At 41.9% G+C, this 16923-nt stretch overlaps 1 protein-coding gene across 4 annotated transcripts in view; it reads left to right on the top strand.

The window, feature by feature from the left end:
* Window positions 1-16923, top strand: part of lrch2 (leucine-rich repeats and calponin homology (CH) domain containing 2) — an 85742-nt gene that overhangs the window by 47513 nt on the left and 21306 nt on the right. For all 4 annotated transcript variants that reach the window (XM_020048475.3, XM_020048473.3, XM_020048474.3 and 1 more), the window contains one exon: window positions 12967-13073. In XM_020048475.3, coding sequence (XP_019904034.1) covers window positions 12967-13073 — 107 coding nt within the window. The remainder of the gene's footprint in view (window positions 1-12966; window positions 13074-16923) is intronic.

The following is a 16923-nucleotide window of genomic DNA, read 5'->3' as shown; positions in this document are numbered from 1 at the left end:
TGTCTCCAGCTGAGGTGAGTGAGGTGGCAAGGGCTTCAGTGGCCATCCTTAAGCTCACTCAGACTTACTCCCCCTCGGCCAGCCGCAGTGGTCTCCGAGGTGGCGCATGCATCTTCCTCTCCCTTTTGGGTTGGCCACACCTTGGGTGGGGTGGCTGTTTGCCGACGGCCCCCCCGCGGCGGGGCCGTTTTACATGCTTACGATGAAACGTCTCTTGGAGTGTGTCCACCACAGGGATTTTTGCATCAGCATCGACTTGAAGGACGCTTACTTCCATGTCCCAGTACTACCTCACCACAGGAAGTTCCGGCGGTTTGCTTTTCAGGGCCAGGCATACGAGTATACGCGGATTCCGTTTGGAAAACGCGCTGGCCCCCCGCAGTTTCACCAAGTGTGTGGAGGCGGTGTTGGGACCGCTGAGGTGTCAAGGGGTCAGAGTTCTGGCTTACCTAGACAGCCTTTTGGCGGAGCAGGCCCGGGTTGACAGGTTCAAGTTGGTGACTCAGCTCACTCGCCTGGGGTTTGTGGTGAACTGGAAAATGAGTGCTCCTCAGCCCAGTCAACTGGTGGCATTTCTAGGGCTCCAGTTATCCAAAGTGTCTATGAGGGCGTGCGTGTCCGAAGCGTGGAGAGAGGTCACTCTATGGGCCCTGGACCACGTCCGGCCGTTGCGTACGGTGTTGGTCTACTCGATCATGTTGCTGGTGGGCTTGATGCTACGTGGGGTTCCCATGGGCGTCGGTTCGGGCCCCGGTGTTTACGGACGCGTCCCTGACGGGCTGGGGCGGGACGTGCCAGTCGTACTCAGTCAGAGGGGTGTGTTCTCTGTCAGAGCGCCACATCAACTGGCTGGAATGAGACACAATCAGGCGCGTGCTGCTGCACTTTGCACCGACCCTGTGGGGTTTGGGAAATGTTGGTGTTGTCAGACAATCGCACGGTGGTGGCATACGTAAACAGGTCTCTGCCCCTCCACCTGTTGTCAGTGCAGATCTGGGAATGGGCACAGATGCACCTCAGGTCTCTGAGCGCCATTCACATTCCTGGAGAGCTCAACGTGGGCGCGGACTTGCTGTCTCAAGGAGGTCCCCGGGACTACAAGTGGCGTCTTCATCCCAACATTGTATACGACTGGATACGTTTCGGGAAGGCACAGGTGGATTTGTTCGCGTCCCAGGAGGACGCTCACTGCCCCCTGTGGTTTTCTCTTCGTGCGCAAGACAGGCCACCGTTGGGCATGGATACGTTGGCTCACCGGCTGTGGCCGAGGGTACTGCTGTACGCGTTTCCCCCCTCCAGTGCATTCTCCCTGTCCTGTCTTGGGTGTGGACGGAGGGGCTGTCGCTCATCCTGATCGCCCCTTTTCGCCCGGGTGCCCTGTGGTTTGCGGAGGCGGCCCAGATGGCGGTGGGGACGCCATGGCCAATCCCTTACCGCCACGGGGTATTGACACAGGCGAATGGCTCAATCGGGGCATTCCCTGTGATGGACCAGCCGCTACGGGGATGGCTCCTGAGAGGGCCAGGCTGCTGCGGCGAGGACCGAGGAGGTAGTCGCGACCTTTCAGGGTGCAAGGTCGGCCTCCATGTCGGCTAGCTATGCTAGTTGTTGGAGTATCTTTGCCCACTGGTGTGAGGACGCGGGGGTTGACCCCCTTTGTTGTGATGTGGGCAGTGTCCTGTAGTTCCTGCAGCGTCTGTTTGATCAACAAAGATCCCCTGGCACACTCAAGGTGTATGCGTGTGCGTTCTCGGCGTGTCATGAAGGGTTCAATGGAGTGTCTGTATTTAGTCATCCCTTGGTGAAAAGTTTTTGGCTGGGTCCCGGCGTCTCCGGACGGTGGCTCGGTGGACGTTAAGCAGTGGGATTTGGCTTTGGTTCTGGAGGCGCTGTGTGACGCAGCAGGGCTATGTTGCTCCCTAACCTGGTCTTTCTGCCTAAGGTGATCAAGTTGTCGTTTCGCTCCATGAAGATGGTATTGTGGGCGTTTTCTCCCCCTCTCCATGCGGGAGAGAGGAAGGAAAGGTTGCATCGTCTGTGTCCGGTGCGAGCCATTGTTGAAACAGCGTCTGTCTCAATGCTTGTGTGAAGCGATTGATCTGGCCTACAAGTCACGTGGCACTCCCACGCCCAGGGGGTTTGGGGCACACTCAACACGTGGAGTGGCGGCCTCGGCCACCCTGTTCAGGGGCGTGGGGTGGAGGACATTTGCACTGCTGCTTCTTGGGGGACGTCGTCGCCTTTTGTTACTTGTGTGACATGGCTGCGGGTACGCTGGCTCACTCTGTGCTCAGTGTGGGTTGGGTCCGTTGAGTGGCTGGGACAGTGTATTTGACATGATTCTGTCCGATGTTCCGGTTTGCCTGTGCAGCTTTTTGGTCGGACACTGGCATTGTGTGTGCTTGAGCGTCTGCTTGTGCGTCGGGTCTCTGCGTGTTTTTTGGGCTGACCTGGGACGCTCCGATTCAGTTTTTACTGATTGAGGAGGTGCCGGTTGGGTTGTTGCTATGTGTGCATTCGTTTGGGGCTGTTTATCAGTACGCAAACGTATGTGACAATGGTTGAGCGGGATGGAAGCAGCTCGGTGGCGTGGTGGGTATTCCGTGCCTGAGCCATCCTGTGAAATTGAATATAACCAACAATAGATTAAATCACAGTATGAGGATGTTAAAAATAAGTAGAGTAGACTTGACCAAAACCAAGGGACAACCTCAGACAGGACTAAAAGCAAGAGAAAAAATGTGGGTCTTTAAATTTGATTTAAAGATGTTCATGGTGGAATGGGTCTTCATGTTGCATGAGAGCAGCAACAGAAAAGGCTAGGCTAGCCCATCCTTCCTGGAGGATGGGTACTTGCTTCTTCCAAATATACCAAATAGTTTGCCTGTCTATGATTTGATGTTTTAATCTTTAATATAATTGATGCAACTGTTATTTACTCTTATCGACTCTATTTCCATGACATTCATGTTGAGAGTGTGGAATCGGAATATTAAAAATTACAATATGAATGTATGTTTCATTGGAAGTGAATGTGCTTAGATAATGAGAACAACAGAAACCTCTGTTTAGATTCTCTCTGTAGGTTGCGCTCTGATAACCACAGGAATGTTTACATTGACCATTTGGCATGGGGGTTACTGTCTTGGAGACCTAATCTGTACAAGGTAAAATTCCCTTAATGTATAGGCTAGCTTCCAAAACTTTGAAAAACTCGGCTGGCTAAAACAATATTTCAGTTTCGTCATTTCCTGGCTCGCTCCTCGTTATTTTAAACTGGTTTCATTTGAGTAACCATTGGCGCTTTCCCACTGCATGGTACCGAGAGACCCACAAATACGCGTTGTTTTTTTAGCCTACAAAATGACCTTGTCCTTTTCCTCCTGGGTTTTTCTATAGGATATCTGGCATACATATCACTGGTCAAAATAGTAATGTCAAGCCAAACAGTCAAACAAGCAGTCTACCAATCTTTCTAACTATTTTTGCAGTCTGCAATGTATTAAGACCAAAGTTACTGCTCACAAGTGCGTCCTCGCTACTACTGGTAAACGCTGCCTTGTTTACAGTAGGCTACTCTTGAGTCAATCGGCGTGGTATTATAGCCGGCGATTATTTATACCTTTTAATCGAGATGGAGGCGTTATGTAGGTTGTTTTAAATGTGTTGGTGTTGAGTTAAGCCTGACAGAACATTGCAGTTATGTCATCTTTTATACTGCAGGGCGGTAATACAATTCTCATACTTTTTCACAGTTTTTATTTTTTATTTTGTCCATATTCTTTTTATTGGAAAGGCCAACATCCCGGAGTCACCTCTTCAGTGTATATGTTGAGAATGCGGTTTTGCAGCTACTATTTAATGAAGCTGCCAGTTCAATCAATCAATCAAATTTATTTATAAAGCCCTTTTTACAACTGCAGTTGTCACAAAGTGCTTTACAGAGACACCCGGCCTTAAACCCCAAGGAGCAAACAACAGTAGTGTTGAATTTCAGTGGCTAGGAAAAACTCCCTAAGGTCGAATTTTAGGAAGAAACCTAGAGAGGACCCAGGCTCAGAGGGGTGACCAGTCCTCTTCTGGCTGTGCCGGGTGAGATATTAAGAGTCCAATTGGAATAATAAATAAATTTCTCTGGGCTAATTCCAGAGTCTATTTGAATTTAGACTAGGTCAGAAGTATGACCAGGTGGACAAGGACCGGGACAGCAACGGGCCCCCCAAACCAGGTAATCCGCAGGTGTGGACCAGGACCTCATCTTCTAAAATTTAAAACTGGAGGAAACTGAGAAAAGTTAGTAGTACATCCCTCATATCCCCCAGCACAATAATATAGCAGCGTAACACCTTGGAACTGAGACGGGGGGGTCCGGTGACACTGTGGCCCTACCCGGGGGAGGCCCCAGACAGGGCCCAACAGGCAGGAAATCAATCCAACCACATTGCCAGGCATCAACCAAAGGGACACCCACCAACCGCAAACCCCCTGAATGAGGGCCGAGTATTGCTAGCGGCGTACAGCCCAATTGCACAAGTGCGCAACAGAGAGTCAACAACAAGTCAGTGACTCTTCCCCCGAAAGGCATTGGAGGGAGGGCATCCCAGTGGCGACGAGAGCCCACCTGGCAAGACAGCAAGGGTGGACAGTATCAAGCCTACTGGTCACCTTCACGCCCCCGGGCCAGGCTACACCTAATTATAAACCGTGCTGTAGAGATGAGTTTTTAGTAGACACTTGAAATTTTGCACTGAGTTTGCATTTCTAATCTTAATTGGCAGATCATTCCACAGGAGTGGAGCTCTATGAGAAAAGGCCCTGCCGCCAACTGTTTGTTTAGAAATTCTAGGTAAAATTAAAAGGCCTGCAGCTTGCGATCTAAGGTTACGTGTAGGTATGTATGGCTGGATCATTTCAGCCAGGTAAGTAGGAGCAAGTCCATGTATTGATTTATAGGTTAAGAGTAAAACCTTAAAATCAGCCCTAACCCTAACAGGCAGCCAATGTAAGGACGCCAGGAAAGGAGTAATGTGTTCACATTTTTTTGTTCTAGTTAGGATTCTAGCAGCCGTGTGCAGCACTAATTGAAGTTTATTTATTAATTTGTCTGGATAACCAGAGAGAAGAGCATTGCAGTAATCTAATCTAGAAGTAACGAAAGCGTGGATTAATTTTTCTGCATCAGTTTTTGATAGAAAGTTTCTAATTTTTGCGATGTTTCGAAGATGAAAATAAGCAACTCTTGAGACATATTTTATATGTTCCTCAAAGGAGAGGTCAGGGTCAAGGGTAACGCCAAGGTTTTTTACAGTTTTTTGGGATACGACCATGCAGCCGTCGAGGTTCACAGTGAGATCTGCTAGCAACGCTCTTTGTTTTTTGGGTCCTAAAAGGAGCATTTCTGTTTTATTTGAGTTTAAGAGCAAGAAATTCTCTGTCATCCACTTCCTAATATCTGAAACCCATGCTTCCAAAATAGCTAATTTAGGGGCTTTTCCATGCTTCATTGAAATATATAACTGTGTGTCATCAGCATAACAGTGAAAGTTAATATTGTGATTTCGGATTACATCGCCCAGAGGGAGCATGTATAGTGAGAACAATAATGGGCCCAGAACCGAGCCTTGAGGAACTCCAAAGCATACCTTTGACTTGTCAGAGGATATGCCATCCACACTAACGAACTGATATCTTTCAGATAAATAAGATTTAAACCAGGCTAGAACATGTCCACATAGCCCAATATTGGTTTCCAGTCTCTCTAAGAGAAGGGAGTGATCAATAGTGTCAAAAGCAGCACTAAGATCAAGAAGCAACAGGACGGATGCGGAACCTTTGTCTGAGGCCATTAGAAGGTCATTTGTTACCTTCACGAGTGCAGTCTCAGTACTATGATGGGATCTAAAACCGGACTGGAATATTTCATAAATGTTTTTTGTCTTTAGGAAGGCATTCAGTTTTTGGGAAACACATTTTTCTAAGATTTTTGAGAGGAACGGGAGGTTCGATATTGGCCTATAATTGTTTAATATGTCGGGATCTAGATTAGATTTTTTTTAGAAGAGGCTTAATTTCCGCAATTTTTAGTGAGTTTGGTACGCATCCGGAGGAAAGGGAGCAATTTATTATGTTCAGCATTGGCTGACCTAGCACAGGAAATAACTCCTTAAGTAATTTTGTAGGAATCGGGTCTAGTTGAGAGTTTGTGGGTTTAGAACTCATTACAAATTTTGTAAATGTGTCGAGCGATACGGTATCAAAAAATTCAAGTGTCCCCATTGACACCTGATCAGGGAGGTTCCGGAAATTTTTTGGACAACTGAGATTTTTAGGACCATAACTATTTAAGGATTCAGTTATTTGTTTTCTAATGGTGACGATCTTTTCATCAAAGTAGTTCATGTATTCATTACAACTAAAGTGAAGACCCACTTCACTTGCTAAGCTTTGCTTTTTTGTTAACTTTGCAACTGGAGGCTTGCTTAAGTGCTCTAGTATTGTCGGTGTACCAAGGAGCAAGTTTCTTGTTGCGTATTTCTTTAGTTTTTAGTGGTGCAACTATGTCTAATGTATTTCGCAGTATTGAGTTTAGATCCTCGATTTGATCGTTTACAGATTTATTTACTCTGTCATTAATGAGCGAACTAGTAAGAATATCAAGGAATTTATTTGTAATCCGAGAATTTATAGGACAGCTTTTGAAACTCATTGTTTGGGGGGCAAGTGGATTTCTTGTTTTAACGGTAAATGTAATAAGACAGTGATCCGATAATCCAGGATTTTGGGGGGGTAAATTATTAGATCTACAATATCTATTTCTCGTGACAGTCAATTATGGCTTGAAAGGCTTTTTGAAGAGGATCATTGGGGTTTTCCATATGGATATTGAAATCGCCAAAAATTAGAATACTATCTGCCATGACTACAAGGTTAGACAAGAATTCTGGAAACTCATTGAGGAACAATGTGTATGGCCCGGGGGGCCTATAAATAGTAGCTATGTAAAATGATTTATCGGCCTGGTTAACTTTCATGAGTAAAACTTCGAAAGAATGAAACTCTGTGATATGTTTGAGAGTAAGTTTATATTTACTGTCATAAATGTTAGCGACACCCCCTCCTTTTCGGGACGCACGAGGGATATGATCACTAGTATAGCCAGGAGGAGAGGCCTCATTTAAGGCAGTGAATTCATTAGGCTTTAGCCACGTTTCACATAAACCAGTAGCATCTAGTTTATGATCAGAGATTAATTCATTTACCGCAACTGCCTTTGGAGCAAGATATCTAATATTTAGGAGTCCCATTTTGAGATGCGAAGTGATACAATTATTTTTATTTTTGACCGAGGTGGAGGAAGGCCTTATCTTAATAAGGTTGTTTTTGTTAGCACTACCTTGTTTAACTTTTCTCAGCCTGGAACAAGTCACAGTGACAATAGGTAAAGCTGTACTAACTACTCTGGCTATGCTATTGACAGACTCCACTATGCTAGCCGGCTGGCTAACAGCCTGCAGCCTGACCTGCACCCTATCTCATGTTAAAGCTATAGGAGTGAGACTCCTGTCAATGTTCCTAGACAAAAGAAGAGCACCACTCCAGCTAGGATGGAGTCCGTCGCTCCTCAGCAGATCAGGCCTGGCCCTATTTCTGGGAGAGTCCCAAAAAGAAGGCCAGTTATCTACAAATTCTACCTCCTGCGACGGGCAGAACTCCGTTTTCAGCCAGCGATTGAGTTGCGCAAGTCTGCTGTAGAGCTCGTCACTACCCCTAGCTGGGAGGGGGCCAGAGACAATTACTCGATGCCGACACATCTTTCTAGCTAATTTACACGCTGATGCTATGTTCTGCTTCGTAACCTCTGACTGTTTCATCCTAACATCGTTGGTGCCAACGTGGATAACAATATCTCTGTACTCTCTATACTTGCCAGTTTTAGACTTCGCTAGCACCAACCCCAGATTTGCGGCTACGTCGGTGGCTCTGCCCCCCGGTAAACAATGTACGATCGCCGGCTGATTCTTTAGTCTAATACTGCGTGTGATGGAATCGCCAATGACTAAAGTTTTCAGTTTTTCAAGTCCACCGGTAGAACATGCCTGCCGTCCATTCCCCTCCGAAGACGGCTCGGGCCTTGACTCCGACTCCAGTGGGGAAAACCTGTTCAAAGTCTCAGTTGGTTTTAGCAACGATTCAGGTTTAACTGGTCGACGGCATTTCTTCCCAGTGACCAAGAGAAAGTTATTGCCCGGCTGCAGGAGCTGTGCCGGGGGGCTAACAAAACTATAGTTTCTACCTGGTGGCACTGACGCAGATTTTTCTATTTCTACACTAGCATAATCCTTGCCTGACCTTTGCGTCAGAAGCCGAGCCTCTAACTCTGCTATCTTTAACTTAAGACAAACATTCTCCTCCGTGTTGTTGCTACAACAATTACAGTGAAAAGGCATTGTAATGATACTTAGCCTCGGGTGTTCAGGGGTGAGTAGTTCTGTTAATTATGTCCAAAAAGAGTCCCGGTGTAGAAAAGTTGGGTAAGAGGTCAACAGATAAATATTGCGTTGGTAAAACTCTAAAATAGAATTTTGACCAATTAGTTTATATCGAGTAAATTCGAAAAAGTTTGGCAGGTAGCCAGGTAGGTAACAGCAGTCAGAGTACAGCACGTCAACAATCCAACAATGCAGTTCGTCTCCTAAAATAAAATCAGTTGAGGACCTATGAGGCATCTCTCTCAAACTAGACACTCTAATGTATTTGTCCTCTAGCTCAGTTGTGCACTGGGGCCTCCCACTCCCACTGCGCTACGGCTGAACGATTTAGATAAATTATGTAATTGTGATTTCTTTGACAAATATTGCAATTATGGTTATGATTTGCGAATTTCAAACATGGGTGTAAATAAAGTAGAATCTCACTTAAAAATAGAGATCATAGCCTACGTAATGTACTGTTAAACTGAATAAAAATCTAGTTAAAGTTCAGTGTTTTCTATTATACACTTATTACCAATTTGAAAGTGCAGCCTGTGTCGATAATATTCATTTAACTGCTCATTTAATGCAATGGTGTTTGCTATGTTTGTGCTGTTGACAACTGGTTAGGTAAAATTTCTCAACCCTTATATAGGTATATTTTCACCCATATTAAGTTTGTTTGTAGGCACTGACATTGAAGCTGAACATTTTTATAACCATGCTGTCGTGTATGTGGGACAATATCTTGGTGCCACTCGCTAACTTGAAGCAGACGTCATTGTTAGCAGTTGCAGTGATAACTCAAACTAACATTGAAAAACCATCAAGTATTTTTTTTTTATTAGTCCAGGTATTAAAGTAATCTACAAAAATACCTACCGTACCCGCAAAAAAAACAATTACGGACGTAAAATGCATGCTAGTTGCTTCGCTTGAAGCACATATCATTCACCTTTTTTGGAGGTGAAAACCACGTAAGTTGGCATTTTGGATATTGAACGTCAGTATCGCAATTTTGGTTATATTTTGATTCATTGTACAGCCCTAGTTTGTGCTATTCTTTGATGGGAGTTGTACACAGCGCTGTACGAAATCTTCAGTTTCTTGGCAGTTTCTCGCATGGAATAGCCTTAATTTCTCAGAACAAGTATAGACCGAGTTTCAGAAGAAAGTTCTATGTTTCCGGCCATTTTGAGCCAGTAATCGAACCCACAATTGCTAAAGCTCCAGATGTTCAACTAGTCTAAAGGACAGTTTCATTGCTTCTTTAATCAGCAAAACAGTTTTCTTCTGTGCCAACATAATTGCAAAAGGGTTTTCTAATGATCAGTTATCCTTTTAAAATGACCAACTAGCAAAAACCACCTCCCATTGGAACACACAACTGATGGTTGCTGGTAATGGGCCTCTGTTTGACTATGTAGATGTATCATTGAAAATAAGTTGTTTCCAGGTACAATAGTAATTACAATATTAACAATGTCTACATTATTTCTGATAAATTACATTTTATCTTAATGGACAAAAAAATTTAGAATTATTTTGATAAGAAGGACATTTCAAATTGTCCCCAAACTTTTGAATGGTAGTGTATGTAAAGGAACACAAATACCATATTTATGTAAGTATTCAGATCCCATTACTCAGTACTTTGTTGAAGTAACTTTTGTTGGAGAATACAGCCTGGAGTCTTCTCAGATATGATGCTACAAGCTGGGCACCCCTGCTTTAGTGTAGTTTTTCCCAATCTTCTCTGCAGATCCTCTTCAGCTCTGTCAGGTCAGATGGGGAATGTCTTTGCAAAGCCAATCTTGTTTCTCATGGTCTCAGAGTTCTTTAGTTATCTTTTATTGGCAGTCTGCAAGCATTCTGTCAAGGGGAGCAGCATCTGTCTGGCAACTCTACCATCAAGGCCTGATTGGCTGATTAGCTCTGTCCTTCTGGAAGACTCCCATCTCCAAACAGAAATTGTAGAGCTCTGTTACAGTGCCCATCAGGTTCTTGGTGACCTTCCTGACCAAGAACCAACCCCCTCGATTGCTCAGTTTGGCTGCAGAACTATTTTGGTACCCTTCTCCAAATCTGTGCCTCTACAGAATTCTGAAATGGAGCTCAGCAGGCAATTCCATCAACTTAATGGCTTGGTTTTTTCTCTGACATGAATTTTCAACTATTGGAGCTTAGCTAGACAGGTGTGTGCCTTTCCAAATCATGTCCAATCAACTTAATTCACCAGAGGTTATTTGTTTGTATATGTGATGTTTTTGCCAGTTTTTTTGTTTGTTTTGTGACCCTTGTTAAATAGCATAGTGGTTAGAGACTTGGGCTGCCACATGGGGGACCAGTGTTTGATCGCCACAGACAGAATAAAGTATGCATAAGGATTTGTTCAGGATAGACAAAAACGTTGCTGTGTACAAGCTTCAGTACTTTTGTTATAGTAAGCCTAAAAAAAAACTGTTTACGGTTATATTGCGACTATTTTTGGTGGATTTTTTGTAGGACACATCAGTGCATGCTTTTTGGGGTAATCTAGACCACAACCCCTTGCACAGTAAAAGAGGAGGGGTTTCCCCGATTCTCTTGTCTTTTCACTTGATGAGAAAGTCAGTTATTGTCACCTATATTGATAGTCATTGTATCAATGTCATTCACGACTGAAAGCAAAACTAACGTAGTTGAGCCATAAAATTAAAATCGCTCTAGCTAAATATTCAAACTTGTTGTGATGGTAATGCATGACAAAATAATCTAATGTTGAGACGCAATTTTCTGACGAGGTAGTATGTCCCAATCTGTCTCAATACTGGCATACTATAGCTTACTATATACAAAACGGTATGTACTTCACAAGCATCCCCAAAGTATGTACTTGTAGTATGCAATTTGAGCAGTTTCACCAATGCTTCAATTTCCTTGTAGTTTACATAGTGTAGTGGTTAGCTATTCAACTGTTATTGCATGGATAACCATTTACTGTAATCTTAGTACAAGAGTACACTTTAGTTCCGTAAATGAATGTTCTGTTGCCCACATTCAAATCTAATGCCTGGAATAAAAGTTGCATTTGGAGACTATACAGATGTGGATTGACTACCAACAAGCCCTGTGCTCTTGTGGGAAAATCCATGACCTTGGATATTTTGACCCCCGGTTCGATTCCCACCTGAGACGTTCACTTTTTTTTTTCCCAGAAATATTTATCCACTCTGTACTTTTCAGCCATCGCACAACAGTATATCCACTCTGTAATACCATGACTCTCATATATTTAAGAGAATACATTTATTACGTGACTCTTTTTGACTGTTATTGTTTTCTATAGAAATGAACCATCCATGGAGTGATTGGAGTCATTGTTTTCATTATAGGTACTGTATAGCTATAAGCTAGCTGTCTACAGTAATCTTTGTACACTTTAGTTCCATTAGTAAACGTTCTGTTGTCCACATTATTTCAGCAAAAATTTTATGGCTGTGGTAAAAGTTGCATTCCCGCTGTTTAAATAGCGTAATGGTTTCAGACAGTCTGCAACATAGGAAACCACAGATCAAAACCAGCCAGGGACAACAACATTAATCCGTTCTAATCACAGGCCAACTGAACTAGGCTTCCCTGGTTCCTTTTTGGTTTTTCAATTAATTAGTATTTCGAAAAACCTGTTTTCTGCTGAGTAAATCTTGTCATTTTTGGGTATTGTGTGTAGAACAAAATGTGGAAAGAAATTCTAAACAATGTTTTTACATTCTCAGTCTTAAATGAAACCAATTTAGGAGAGCCTCATACCCCCTAAGCAAGAGGAATGCATTTTAGCAAACCTGCAATTTAATAAATGTACAAAATGATGAGCTTTCCCTGAAAGCATGATGGTCATGAAAGGGGATGTTAAGTTGACCCTGCAGACAGAAAATCCCAAATGGATTTTGTTGTTGTTGCTTTACTCCCTGCAATTAGAACAATCTTAGGAATGGAATAAGAAAGCACTGTATAGTTTTCTGAAAATGGTTGATACTATTGCTCTATCTACTGCATGAATTTTAGAGTGGTCACATTTTTTTAGCCCCATGCTGTATTCCGCATCAGCAGCTTGTTTGAACCTGCAGATTGCCCCTTCAACAAAATACCAAATACAGAATAGGCACTAGACATTAACAGGACATGATGGATTTCACAGAAATGAAACAAACAGGATAATGGTGTTCCTGTCATAGCTACACTCTGTCCTGCACTCACCGGTCAATCACTGGAACTTTGACCTGTGTTTGACCGCTGTTACAGATAACTTCTCTGTTTCCATGCTGATAATGATGCATGACAATACATTCTCAACTTTCTTTCCATGGAAATTTGTTAGAAGAGGGCAGTAGAATTTCCATGGTATTCAGCCATTCATAAATGTCTCACAAACACTAAGAAACATAGCCTTAGCTTGTCCCATTGTTTGAAACATAACTTCTTTGTCACACCCTGTCTTCTCAATATGTTGTTTTAGCATTTTGTCGAAGCAGCCGTCAGGAACCATCAGACCCCAGTTTCACCATGAGAAGGAAAATGGAACACCTGAGAGAAGAGATGGAGCAGATTGGCCTCCTACGGCAGGTCAGGAGACTCAGAAAACGTGATATGACACAATGATTCCAAAACACCACTAATAACCTGTTCAGGCTTTATTGAAAGTATTTTGTATCAGTCTGTATTGTATGCTTTCTGTATTGGCAGAGCTGCCAACCAGCTCTTAAGAGTTGGAAGGACAATATGATTTTATAATTGTAAGTTGTTTTCTTTATCTCATGAGAAAAAAAATGTTTCCCTCTCTTTTTAGTTTCTCAGAATTTTTTATTTGTCCCCACTTGTTCTTCCAGACAGCTTAAGGCATTTCACTTTGGATTGTATCCCAATGAGTCATGGCAATATTTAGTTATGCTGTGTAGCAAAACTGTTTAATGGAAATCACTCCTGCCCCACAACAAAAAGACTCTTAACAGCTTGAGCAACCACACGCCACTCCTAGGAAATCATCGAACACAGCATGACCGAGGAATTATGTCCTCAATAGGTCTTCCAGCCTAACCAAAGTATTTCCTAGCAACATTTTCTCAATTTCTAAATAACTGACCATAGAATTTATAACACAAGGTTTAGTGAGGAACAGAAGGGTTCAAATTAAGAGACCACTCCAAATTGAATTCTCCTGTTCCTCACTTTAAGAAAAGTTGTAGTGGTCTCTTAATTTTTTCTGGAGCTATATAATCTGTGATCAAATATTGCTTAATCTAATTTAAGCGGTTGGGGTTACAACCAACATTTGAGTGAGAAGACAATTAAGAAATAGGCTGGACAGGTGGAAAATAAGAGTCAGGAAGCGTTTTGTTTTCTTCTATATAATTCTCTTTTTCCTCCTATCAAACATCAGATGGAGTCATGCACAAACGCAAATTAACACACACTGACTCCTGACCTAGGCTTTCAGTCTTATGACTATTTCAGAGTTAACACAAAACAAAATTATCAACAGAAAACAATCAAAGACAAGGAGAGGTCTGTCGAATGCTAGGGATAGGACGAATGAAACCGAGGCTCCAAAGCACTGTTCAGTTTTCTGTTCAGTTTTTTTAGCAGTGTACCAGAAGCTTGTTTCAAAGTACAACACCATGTGACCAATGATGTTCAAAGCTTTGGACGTCACAAAATCACCTTCCAGTTTCAACCTGTGCCATTTTCGGAATGGCTGTTTTGAAACTGCGTGCATTAAAGGTTAATGAAATCCGGTCACTTCGAGGACTATCGTTAGGAGTTTGAGACACGCATGTGAATGGAAATTAGAGAGAAGGATTTGAGCAAGTTAGTCAAGAGAGTCAAAATAGAGCTTGTTATTTGATAGTTGTCATAGAACAGTCATTTGAGAGTTATACAATCAGAATCAGAAAGAGTTTTATTGTCAGGTAAGTTTCACAAACAAGGAATTTGTTCTGGCCATCGGTGGAACAATTAATACAAAAGGAATAAGGGAAGTTAAAATTTATAAGAACAGTGGACTGAGCATAAAAACAGTAGACTGTGCATTAATAAATGACTAACCACAGAGGGCAAGGCGATGGGTCTGTAGTTTACACAAGAACCGCCAAATGCCTATGCCAACTGGCGTCTGAGTTTGTAATTAAAATAAAACTGTCATTTTGAAAGCTACACATTCCTCCTTCCATGACTTTTCCTAAATAGGCGTATAGTACATTTTGTTGTCAGAATTGTAAAATGACAAACAGAAACCTATTTAGAGACTATGTACCTATTTAGAGACTATGTGGCTTAATCCGCCAACAGCCCGCGCCATTTAGCATTGGTACCCAAATGGTTACCAGGCACTAATCACCCTCCACTGAATGCATAAAGTCAATGGATCGATACTCCAAAATAAATGATCAGACCTTGGTTGAATTTGAATGAACTTACAAATGAAATACAAGATTTCCATGACCATTCAAAAACTAAATTATTGAAACATAATACAAACGATATAGGCTACTTATCACGTTAATGTTTTTCAATAGAAGATTCAGCTTATTGTGCAGGCTTATTCATCAAATGTTAATCTAAAATGTAAATCTACAAATGTATTAGGCTAAATAATTATTCATGAAATGAAATACCAATGATATTGTTTACCAGTCACCAATAACCAATTCAACAAAAGTATTACAAGTTACTGTTTTTGTTTTAGGATGGAAAGAGAAACTAAATCGCACACACATCCCGTCTTCTAAATTTTGAATTTTCTCTGCTTATTTTACTGATTAAGATTAAGATCCTACAAATGTATTAGGCAGCATAATTATTAACGAAACGAAACGAAATACCAAAGATGTTCTTTTTTAGACTATTCTATATAGATTTGATGACAACCCAGTAGATGAACTGATCTGGCTGGATGGTGATGCTGCGGTGGAGATTGTCCATGCTAATAGGGATGATTAGTATGCTAACAGGGTTGGGTAGGTTACTAACCCTAACCCTAAATGTAATCTGCTACAGTTACAAGTTACCTGTCCACATTTGTAATCAGTAACGTAACTTTTTGATTACTCAAACTCAGTAATGTAATCTGATTACTTTTAGAAAAAATAGGAATAGCCTATAACCAATTGAACACCTTTTGCAGGATCAATCAATGACAGAGTTTACATAGCTGGCCAAAAACATAATTAGCATTTTACCTTATGGGTTATGTACAGTGCCTTTGGAAAGGTTTTCTAAACCATTGCTTACTACTTCAATATGATTGGGCTGCATCTCTACATTACACGCTAAAGGTCTGTCAGATATTCTGTCATTGCTTCAAAACATTGATGAAATTTTTTTTTACATTTCTAAAAAAGGGTAATGGACATTGTTGTTTATAAATATCAAGATAGACATAGCTTTTTACTTGTGCACTAAATCTACTGTAGTCGGATGTTTTGCTCCACAACTACTAACATTATCAAAATGCTGCAGAAACCCCAGGCATGCGAATGCACGTTTGCAATCGTGACCACCCACATAGAAATAAGATTTACCAGTGCAAACGTAAGCCGCGATTATTAGGGCCACCTAATATTATAAATCTGCACTCTTAGCTTAAATTTAATGACATCAGCAGCCAGTGATAAACGATGAACACACTTTTCAGAGATGCAAAGCAAGCACAATCACATGGCCTACCTGTATGGACGGAGTTGATGTGGCTGCATCAAATGCAATTAATCATCCTTTGGCAGAGTGCTTCCCAACACACCTTTTCTCCTCAAATGTTGTGGTAAATTCCATATAATGTTTTATCTTGAAGGCAGCGCCATGTTACAGCTATATAACAATTAGTTGCCTAATTTATTAAACCATTCCTATCTAAGTTATTCAGTGCAACTCGTCCTGGTTGTGTTGTTCGGTGCATTTGACAAATAATCGTTGAAACTTGAAAAAGATGGAACACCAGGTAGGCTTATCGCCTATCATTGTTTTGAGAATGATGTGTCGAGTAGATAACTAAATAACATTTTATATGGCTAATATTATAGAAGATATACTTTGTTTATACCTGCCATCCAACCAACCAAAACTGGTCATTAAACTGGTTATGCGAGCGCACCTTTGTGTGCATGATCATACACAACTGAGGCGCGCACAATGTTTTTAAAACATGAAATAATAATAACTCAAACATGCAACGTGTCATAATTATTTCACGCACCTATTTTTTTCAATTGAAGTAATCCAAGGTAATCATAAATTTTTTCAAAAGTATCTGTAATCCGATGACAATATTTTTGTTGGTAATTTCTGTTGGTAACATAACGGAATAGAGTTATGGAATACACCATTACATGTTAATGACGGCAAACAGCGGTCGGCTCTGTCTGATACTTGGGGTCTGAAAGGCCTGGCGGTTTTAGTGTTAAGTCCTGTGATCCTTGGT

The sequence above is a fragment of the Esox lucius genome, chromosome 7 (genome assembly GCF_011004845.1).
Source record: "Esox lucius isolate fEsoLuc1 chromosome 7, fEsoLuc1.pri, whole genome shotgun sequence".
Classification (NCBI taxonomy): domain Eukaryota; kingdom Metazoa; phylum Chordata; class Actinopteri; order Esociformes; family Esocidae; genus Esox; species Esox lucius.
This window is presented reverse-complemented; position numbering and strand designations above follow the sequence as displayed.